Consider the following 10607-nt stretch of genomic DNA (forward strand, 5'->3'; position numbering starts at 1 on the left):
TCAGTTTTATTTATATGCAAGTAAATTAAGCTAATTCTTTCGTCCCCACATAAAAATAGATTCTGCAACTATTTATTATGCCAATCAGTTTTTTTTTTGTTTTTTTTTGATAGTCTAATAGGGTGGGTTTTTTGTTCTTTAAGTGGAGATTTTTTAAATTTCCCCCGTCTTTAGATATTTTTGTGTGCTATAAGGTATATTTGCCGTTTCTATCTAACTTGTCTAACAAATGTTGCACATGTTGAATAATATTTTTTAAGAGCTGAGATTTTATTACAAATTTTTACTTACAGTATTCTAAAAGCAGGTTTACTTTTTGTTGTTGATGTTGTTGTTGCTAACTAATTAGTTTATAGTAAGTCTTATTAATAACTGACAATTTACTTTTTATTCAATTTACCTAATTTTTAAGTTTTAAATATATATATATTTCATATATAATATATATATATATATATATATATATATATATATATATATATATATATATATATATATATATATATATATATATATATATATATATATATATATATATATATATATATATATATATATATATATATATATATATGGTAAAGCTACAGTTAAGCGGCCTAAAATAAATTTACATTTTCGCTTTTAAAAATACGTTGGAGAGTTTGAATGCATTTAATTAGAACGATAGTATGCACGCATGAGTGATTTCAAAAAAGAAATAAGTTTTAGAAGTGGAATTATATTAAGTTTAGAAGAAGTGGAATAAAAATAGTACAGTGCGCTTGATTTTAAATTACTATATCTTATATTTCTATAAAACTTAAAAAATTGTCAGGTAAATACTTGCTATTATAATACGGCTATTTTCATAGCCACATATCTCTCAAAAACACATCAGCATGAACAATTATCATATAAACTTATATTCTTTAACTATAACAAATAACTTTAGTAAATAAATAATCAAAAATAAATCTACGCATAACATATTAAAGTAACAAAGTAAAAACAATATCATAAAAATAACATAATAACAATAGAAAATGTTATATAAAAATTTCACAGTTTCAAATTCAAAAAAAAAAAAACGAAAAAAACTACTTAGAAATTTATCTACTTAGGTTTTATCTATTATTCTATGATGCTTTTAGTCTCCGCGAACGAGAGTGTAAAAAGCGTAAATGTAAATTTATATTAGGCCGCTTAACTGTAGCTTTACCATATATATATATATATATATATATATATATATATATATATATATATATATATATATATATATATATATATATATATATGTATATATATATATATATATATATATATATATATACATATATATATATATATATATATATATATAGGGGAGGGAGGGGAGCATTGGGCAGTCGGGAGGTTTGGGCACCCCCTCATTTCTCACAATCTATTACAGATATTTTTTGTTTTCTACCATTGCACTATAGTTTTATAACTGGCAACACCGCTCATCAAAAGTGTCAGTTGTCATTTAACTTGGTTGTCAAGTTACATGCGCTTAACGGTTTGTTGCGTACAAAAGTAAATATCTTGTTTGTGATTTAAAGAAAGATAACAAAGGAATCTGCAAAAAAGTGTAAGTATCTGTGTTAACTTCTTCATTTGCGTTTAATGAACATTATATTTACCTGGCAATTAGGATTCAACATTTGATAAAAATAAACTTATTCAAAATTATTTGAAAAGTGAGGTTGTGGGGAGCATTGGGCACGCAGGTTTGGGCATGCTCAATGCTCCCTCTTTTTTTAGCGTGTTTTGGTGTCATTCGTTTGTGCTTTTTTGCTATGCCCATTGGATTGAATGGTTAATCATTTCTTATCAGGACAATGCCATTTTCATTTAAAAAGAAAAATAAACGACGTGAAATCCCTAAAGATGTTATTTTGCGCACATTGGAAGAGGTTTCTAAAGGAGGAAAAATTAAAACTACTGCGATTAAATATGATATACCCAGGTCTAACCTTCAAAGATACATAAAGCAAGGTGGCGTTGTGAAAGATATTTCTTCTAAATTTGTATCATCCCAAATATTCACGAAAGATGAAGAAGAAAAAATTTCAGAATATCTTGTAACATTGTTTAAACTAAACCTTGGAATGTCAAAACTGAAGGCACGCGAATTGGTTTACGAATACGCTACTGCCATTAATAAAAAAATACCAGACAACTGGACAGAGAAGAAACTTGCATCCAAAGATTAGCTTAGGGGATTTTTTAAAAGACAACCTCAGCTTTCAATAAGGACACCAGAAGCTACCAGTCTCTCACGTGCCAAAAGTTTCAATAAGAAAAATGTTGGGGATTTTTTTGAAAATCTTAAAACTGTATATGAACGGGATCGCTTCGGCCTATCTACAATATAGACGAAACTGGATTATCAACAGTATAACAAACCCAGAAAGTGATTGCTCTCAGAGGCACCAAGCAAGTCAGCTGAAAGAGGGACACTTGTAACGATTTGCTGTGGTATTAATGAATTGGGTAACTCAATACCACTCTTTTTCATATTCCCACGGGTTAATTTCAAAACATATTTGCTAAATGATGCACCTGTTGCTTCAGATGGAGCGGGATATCCTTCAGGGTGGATGACAGCACCATGTTTTTTAAAATATATACACCATTTTGCAAAACACGCAAAACCAACGCTTTCCTCGCCAGTTCTATTGCTGCTGGACAATCACGAAAGCCATATTTTAGTACCAGTTCTTGATTTTTGCAAAGAATCAGGCATTGTTTTAATGACTTTCTCACCGCACTGCAGCCATAAACTGCAACCCCTAGACCTAACTGTCTATGGACCTCATAAAGCTTATTATAACACTGTTGCAACAGATTGGATGGTAAGCAATCCTGGCAAAACTTAAATAATTTATGAAATCCCAAAATTAGCCGCAAAAGCCATCCCACTTGCATTCAAGTTGCAAAATATTCAAAAGGGATTTGAAAAACCTGGCATTTGACCATTCAATTCAAACATTTTTTCTGATGAAGATTTTGTTTGTTCTTCTATAACTGATCGCTGCTTACCGGAAGAGAATAATGTTGCTACAGAAAAATTGATTTCCGACCAACCTATCATGGAACAGCCTTCAACAAAAGAAAATCTGAGTCTAGAAGATTGTACAAGTTCAAATACGGAAGTCACTGGGCCATCTCAAATGGAATCTCTATCTAAAAGCCAGAATAGGGGCGCTATCAATGTAACACCTGATTTAGTAAGGCCATACCCGAAAGCTGGCCCCAGGAAATTGGATGGCATGAAACGGAAGAAAGGAAAAACTAGAATATTGACAGACACACCCGAAAAAAGACTCATTGAAATGGAAGAAAAAGAAAGACAAAGAAAATATAAGATCAAAGAGCTCAACAAAAATCAAAAATGCTCTAAAAACGAGAAAAGCAGGAAGATTAGCAGTGATGATGAAATAGAAAATGTTTCCGTTTCCGACAAAGCCCTTGTTGAAATCGATTCATCGGAAGAAGATTTTGATGTAGACGATGTGAATGTTATGGATAGAAATTTCCTGGTCAATAACTTTGTGTTGGTTAAATTTAACACCAAAAAGACTGTTTATCATTATGTTGGAATAGTCGAAGAGGTTAATCACTCCATGGCAACTGTCAAATTTATGAGAGCAAGTAAGATAAGAAATACGTTTATGTTTCCTGACATCGAGGACGTAGCCAGCGTCCCCTGACATCGAGGACGTAGCCAGCGTCCATGGAGGATATAAAAACAAAATTGCCTACACCAACAACATGGATAAAACGTGGCAGCCTAAAATATAAATTTGATAAGCCTTTTTGGGTCATTCCAAATTTAAAACAAGTCTTATTAAGCCCAACATTGTGCAGTATTGATCCCAAGTGACATTGTTTAATTTTTTGTAAAGTCTATGATAAGAAAAAATGTTTGTAGTATAATTTTTAATATCAATGCTATATAATACTTAATCATAGCAGTATATTAAAACAATATTGTGCATATTAAATACAGTGCCCAAACCTCCCCTCAGGGGTGCCCAAACCTCCCAACCACCGGGAGGTTTGGGCACTTTGGACATGTGTTCAAACCTTTTGTAACTTTGCGACTAATTATAATGCTAAAACTCTTCTTAGCAATAATTACTGCCAAATATGTGTGGTAGATATATTTGAAATAAAATTTTGATTATAATAAAAATTAACAGTTTTATCAGCGTTTATGTAAAAAAGTGCCCAATGCTCCCCTACCTCCCCTAATATATGTATATGTATATATATATTTGTTCCAAATGATGGACTGAAAATCTATATTTATTTAGATAAAATGATCAATGAAAGTATTTATGATTGGTATTTGACATTAAAATCTACATCTTATGATGCAATATATTGTAGGTATTGCGTGGATTTTAATGTTAAACTGTTCTGCTGCAAGAAAGCTTTAGCCAAAAAGATAAATAGATTAGTAGACACAATCAGAAAATTAAAGAAACAACGAAAACATAACAAATTAGCATTGTCATTTGGTCAGGCTTTTTTTCCACCTGTGGCAAATTTTTCTGATAATACAGTGAATGCATCTGAAATTTCTAAAGAAAAAATACTAATAAGCGAAAACAAAATGCTTAAAAGAGAAAATAAAATTTTAAAAAGGAAAATGGAATCTATGTTGGATTTAAAAATGGATTATTTTACACATCTAAAAGATTTTGAAGATATGTCAAACAATCTAAAATTACTTATTTCAAAAAATTCTCTACTTGAAGCTGAATTGAACTTAATTAAAAAGCGTTATTGTGAAAAAGAAGAAAAGCTTAATGTTATTGAAAACAATCTAGAGCTATTAAAGTCAAAAAAAAAATCATTTAATATGAGAAATTTAAATAAAAAAACAAAATATCGTGATACTCAGTTTGAAATAAAAAAGAATGAAATAAATTCGTTAAAAAATGAAACAAAATATAAAATATCACAATTAACAAATAAAATAACAGTTATTACTTCAATTCTTGAAAATTCTGATATAAACATTTCTGAATTAAAAAATGAGAAAATAAAGCTGCAAAAAAAAGTGAGTAGTTTAAAAATTACTTTGCAAAATAAAACCAACTATATTAATGACTACAATATCAAAGATGTTATAAGTTTAGAGAAGGAAGTTGTTTCATTATATAATAAGACAAAGATTTTAAAAGAAGAGAATCAAGAACTTCAAAAATTGGTTTCTTTGTTGGATGATGAGGAAGTAATAACATTTGAAGATGGCAGAGACAGTGACGACATTCGAGAAACTATCATGAAACTTCTATCAATGAACGTGAGTATGAATAGTGTTAACGAAGTCATAAAAGTAGTATTAAACAAACTAGCCAAAAAGAACATATCTAGACTACCATCGGCTGCTGTAAATTGTAGGTTAATGCAGGAAGCTTTGATTTTAGGTCAATTTTAAGTTGCAGAAGCAATGCTTAAAAATAATTTGACAAATGAAAACTCTAATATAGGCAATTGTTTGCATGGTGATGGTACTCAGAAATACCATAAGCATTACCAAAACTTCCAAATTACTACAACTAGTGGGAAAACTTTATCATTTGGTTTGTTTGAAGTGGTTGGCAAAGATGCAGCAACTGTCTTGCAAAACTTTACTAACATAGTAGATGAGATTTGTGATGTTGTTAGCAACTCATCTACTGAAAAAGAAATCAATTTTGCTAAGTTAATAACATCGATTAAATCAACAATGTCTGATCTTTCTTCTGTTAATCCTCTTTTTAACTCACAGTTTAAAACATTAAGAGAAAAACTTTTGCCGATTGCAATTAATAACTGGGATTTGCTTTCTCCAGATGTCAAAGCAAATAAAAAGGACATCAGTAATTTTTTCTGTAAACTCCATTTGGTTGCTAATTTTCCATCTAAAACTGATAAGGTTTTGAATTCCTTTGAAAAAATTCTGCTTGAAAATGATTTTGAAACTGTTTTTGCTTTTAGTGGTAAAGAATGTGGTGCTGTAAGGTTAGTTCGTACCACATGTAAGGCATTTCATTCAAGGGGTAGTGGGGAAGCTGGTGTTGCATCATGGTTTAATTCTTTTCTTTCCTCCCGTAACGATAAATCTTTTTTTGTTCCATTTATTGGAAATCGTTTTAATATTTTATATTACAATGCAGCTGCCCTATACTATCATAAGGATGCTATAACAGAATTTCTTAATGCTTGGCCTAACCCTAATAATTTATTAAAAGCGATTAAAGAAGATATCTCAAATCTTGTATTCATAGCTGAGGTTCGTGCATTAGGTATTATTGACAAACTACTTACTGGTCCAATGTGGCGAACTATCAAATCACTTGATAGTATTTTATTTTTAAACCCCTTTCTACTTCGCTTGAAGATTAGACTTTCGTCTCTTTGTATGGATGCATCTTCTTTATTGTTTGCGAATGGAAAAATTTTTGAGGATACCAACCTTCTTCATCAAGATGAGGTTTACACCAAACTGTTTGAATGCACTCAAAATGATGACTTTGATTCTTTAACTGTGCAATCACTTGAAATTATTTTCCATGCAGTTCTTGTTATTTTGGAGCGTCAGTGTGCTGATCAGTTACCAGGTGGTAAATATTGGAATCCATCTATATCAGTTTCTGAATCTGCTTCTAATGTCCCTCTCACTAACAAAGCATCAGAAAGTGACTTTGCTATTTTGGATTTAATGGTTCGCACAAAACCCAATGCAAATGTTCAAACTCTCCAGGCTTTGACAATGTGGTCTCAGAACCAAACATTAGAATGGCTAAATAATAAAACAGATGAAGAAAGAAATCAATTACTTGAATATTCAAGAACTAAAGTAACAATAATGAAAAACAAATATCATGAAAGAAAAGAAGCTCTTAAAAAAGATAAAGCTATGCACCTTCTAGCAAAGCAAGAAGAAAAAAAATAGAGTAGAAATTAAACAACAACAAAAAAAAGTTGCAGCTTGTAATGATTTAATAAATTTAAATGTAATGGCATGGATATCATTAGAGGAAGCAGAGGAAACAGCTCTTGTTTTTCAAGACAGCGTTGATCTCAACTCCAGTCATAATGTTCAAATGCAAACAAAGATTGCTGGAGAGAGCTTTTGTTAAACTCAGCGCAATAAACGTTTGGACACCATTGAAAACCGATCGCTCTACATATACCTTGTTTTATTCTTTCGTTAAACATAGCAATAGATGCTTTATCCATAGCATCCACCACACGGTATGGAATCAGATGTCTGGAATGAATTGCAACACGTGGAAAAGGAACCTTTTCTGACTCTGGAAAGTTATTTGGTGACTTGCTATCAGGATGCATTTGAATTCGAAAAGAGTATTCATTGTAATGAAACCGATAAATATAGTTACACATTATTGCAAACTGACACAAGCATCCATCTACACCACCTCCAACTTTCAAAACAGCCTCACCAAATACTTCTGAAAAATTCTTTCCATGGAGTTTCTCAACGTGCAAGCGCATGGCAACCAAATGGCTCACTTTAATTGTTACTGGGAAATAAGACATGCATATCATGAGCTGTTTTACTTTCAGCATAAATTCAGTGCATGCTGCATAATAAACATTACCTGCAATCCCTACAACAATAGGTTTCTTGCCCTCAAACAAGCTCTGTGGAGTAACTGGTGTTGTGAAAAGTGTATCAGTTTCAACAAAACCAATGTATTCTGCATTTGTATACAAATCAGGATAAAAGGCGTCATAATACATCCTAAATCGGTCAGAAAAACGGTTTGTACCGATTGCAGCAGCGATTGGTTTGTCTATATAAGCTACTCTAGGAAAGGGCCACATCGACAAAATTTGATTTCCAAGTACGTGATCACCTGGAAGTTCAGAATTTAGAACAATTGTTATGTTATAAAGTTCGGGTGGCCAAAACAACCTCAAGCTTTTTAAGAACCATCTTTGATAGATCCAAAACCACCTGGGTTCAATGCTTGATAACCTGATGTTTAGTTCATAGCTAGGAAAAGAGTCCCATGGTCCAGTTAAATTTGTCCTGGTTAAATTTGGGATTTTAGAATAATATCTATTTTCCAAAAACACTTTTACATTGTTCAGATTAAATGCATTGAAGTATTGTGTGCTTGACGATGCATTTTTAAAACTTTTCCAAACGTTGTCACTTTCATAATATACAATTACACTAAGTGATATGCATAATAATATGGTGAAATACGAAAAGAATCGGATAATTCTCCCTTGGGTCGATTGAGGAGATATACTCTGCTTCATAATTCAAGAGTGACTAAATAAAAATGACCTGTAATTAGAAATTCTTTTAAAGTTTTATTTAATCGTTTTATCAACATTCTTTAAAAATGGTCAGCTAATATAAATTTAGTGTTTTATATTATTCTAAAAAATTCCGTTAAAAATACTTCATATTTAGATTATAATTAAACAAAATGCTCTATCTTAAAATCACAATCCAATGAAGATTTTTCTAGAAAAACAATCCTTACTACTTCCTACTAAACGCTTCAATATTACAAACTACAACTCACTTTAATGATGACTTACTTCAGACGAAAATATTAACCTGTATGAAATACACCTCAGCTTAAACATCGGTTATAAAAAACTAAAGTATTCTTTTCAGTTAAAAATAGGAGGCCAACTTATAAAACAGGTCAACTTATACACCAAAATATACGGTATATTTGTTATAAAAAAACTATTGTCAATTACACCTGATCTATATTTTTAAAGTTGATTGCAGTATCTCACCCAAAAAAGAGGTTACCTTCCGAAATTTCTAAAATCATGTACAAATAAAATTGCAATAGGTGTGTGTGAGTGTGTATGTGTGAGTGGGAGTGCACAGTTGTCAGAAGTTGTAAAAAATGCGCTAAAACTTCAAGAGACTAAGATTTTTTAATAGTTAGTAAACTAATATAAACTTGTTATTTGAAAAGCCAGTAAAAACCTTTTTCTTTAAAAAAATAAATGTTAAAAAAAATTTATTTAACAAAATCATGAAAATTTATATCTTCTGTACTGATATCAGTGCTTATAAAAATGACAAAAACTCGCAAAATATAAGCAATCACATAATTAAAAAACTAGAAAATTGACAATAAAACTGATTTGCGATGTAAGATTAAAGAAGTTTCACTGTTTTCCTGTGGTTCCTATCGGAATTTTAATGGTGAAATTCCGATGGGAACCACAGGAATTTTAGGAATCATTTTCCAAAAAACTTTTTTTTTAAAATGTCAAGATTTTTCATCAGAACTTGATATTGATTTTGATTAAATACATGTGGTTTATGAGTTTTAAAAGGTTTTATTAAAGGCAAAAAACGGCTAAATAATTTTTTTTTTTAATCTGCTCTTAAGTTATTATATAATTCTTCTTGTTTTTTGTAAATTTTCCTAAAATAGCATTACATATAATATTTGCGAACATAAAGTTTTTTAGTCATTTTTTTTAAAAAAAAGGTTTTTATTGGCTTTTCAAATCATAAAGAAGAAATTTATATCAGTTTACTATTAAAAAATTTTAGTTTCTTGAAGTTTCGGCGCATTTTTTGTGTTTTTAGCCCTCCCCTCTCCCCCATCCCTATTATAATCCACCATATATATATATATATAAATTTGAAATATATATATATATATATATATATATATTTGAAATATATATATATATATATAAATTTGAAATATATATATATATATATGTATATATATATATATATATATATATATATATATATATATATATATATATATATATATATATTGAAATTTATATATATATATATATATATATATATATATATATATATATATATATATATATATATATATATATATATATATATATACATATATATATACAGTGTCCTCAATAAAAAATGGGACAGCATGATTTTTTTAAAAAAAGCAACAAAAATTAAATTTTTGTCAAATATTTTTTAACTTTTTTTAAAATATGTCAAATAATTACTTCTATTACACAATATTTTTCATTAAAAACAAAAAAAAGTCAATAAAACAGTTAGACTTATAACAAAACAACGGAATTAGTAAAAATCAACTAAAATAGGAAAATTCAACTTTTTTAAAAAAGAATGGTAAAATTGAGTATGTTTTCTAATTTTTTACATCTATGTTGTTTAACATAGAATGCTTTATGCAATTACATTTTCCCTTGATACAACTAAATAGAAATTAAATCAGTTTTAAGCATAATATTCATTTTTAATACTTGGTTGTATAACCTTTTGCATCAATAACCGCTTGGCATCTATGGGGCATGCTTTCAACTAGTTTTGTTAACAAGCTAACTTCCAGTGAGTTCCAACCTTTTAAAAGTGTCAAAAATAATTCATCTTCATTACAAGGTTTTCTGTCTTTTAGTTTAGAATCTAATATAGACCACAGGTTCTCAATTGGATTAAGATCAGGTGATTGTGCCGGCCTCTCAAAGGTAGGTATACCAGCCTTTTGTATATATCTTTTATTTTTTTTTGCTGTATGCTTTGGGTTATTGTCTTGCTGAAATATATAGTTTCCATCTGGAAATAGATGTGTTATACTAGG

At 29.7% G+C, this 10607-nt stretch overlaps 1 protein-coding gene and 2 pseudogenes across 1 annotated transcript; 2 read left to right on the top strand and 1 right to left on the bottom strand.

The window, feature by feature from the left end:
* The first annotated feature begins 321 nt into the window (after nt 1–321).
* On the top strand, nt 322–3787 carry LOC149889904 (uncharacterized). The gene is made up of 2 exons (XM_090085866.1): nt 322–355; nt 1443–3787. Exon 2 carries the CDS (start codon nt 3096–3098, stop codon nt 3714–3716), a length of 621 nt encoding a protein of 206 aa, XP_089941992.1. The 5' UTR covers nt 322–355; nt 1443–3095; the 3' UTR covers nt 3717–3787.
* Nucleotides 3788–4327: 540 nt separating this feature from the next.
* Nucleotides 4328–7052, top strand: LOC149889905 (uncharacterized; annotated as a pseudogene).
* A 1-nt stretch (nt 7053) lies between these two features.
* LOC149889906 (uncharacterized) lies at nt 7054–8297 on the bottom strand (annotated as a pseudogene).
* Nucleotides 8298–10607: the final 2310 nt, after the last annotated feature.

This window comes from Hydra viridissima, unplaced genomic scaffold (genome assembly GCF_058129835.1).
Source record: "Hydra viridissima isolate aposymbiotic clone 2 unplaced genomic scaffold, HvirCarnegie_v1 scaffold_4, whole genome shotgun sequence".
Classification (NCBI taxonomy): Eukaryota; Metazoa; Cnidaria; class Hydrozoa; order Anthoathecata; family Hydridae; genus Hydra; species Hydra viridissima.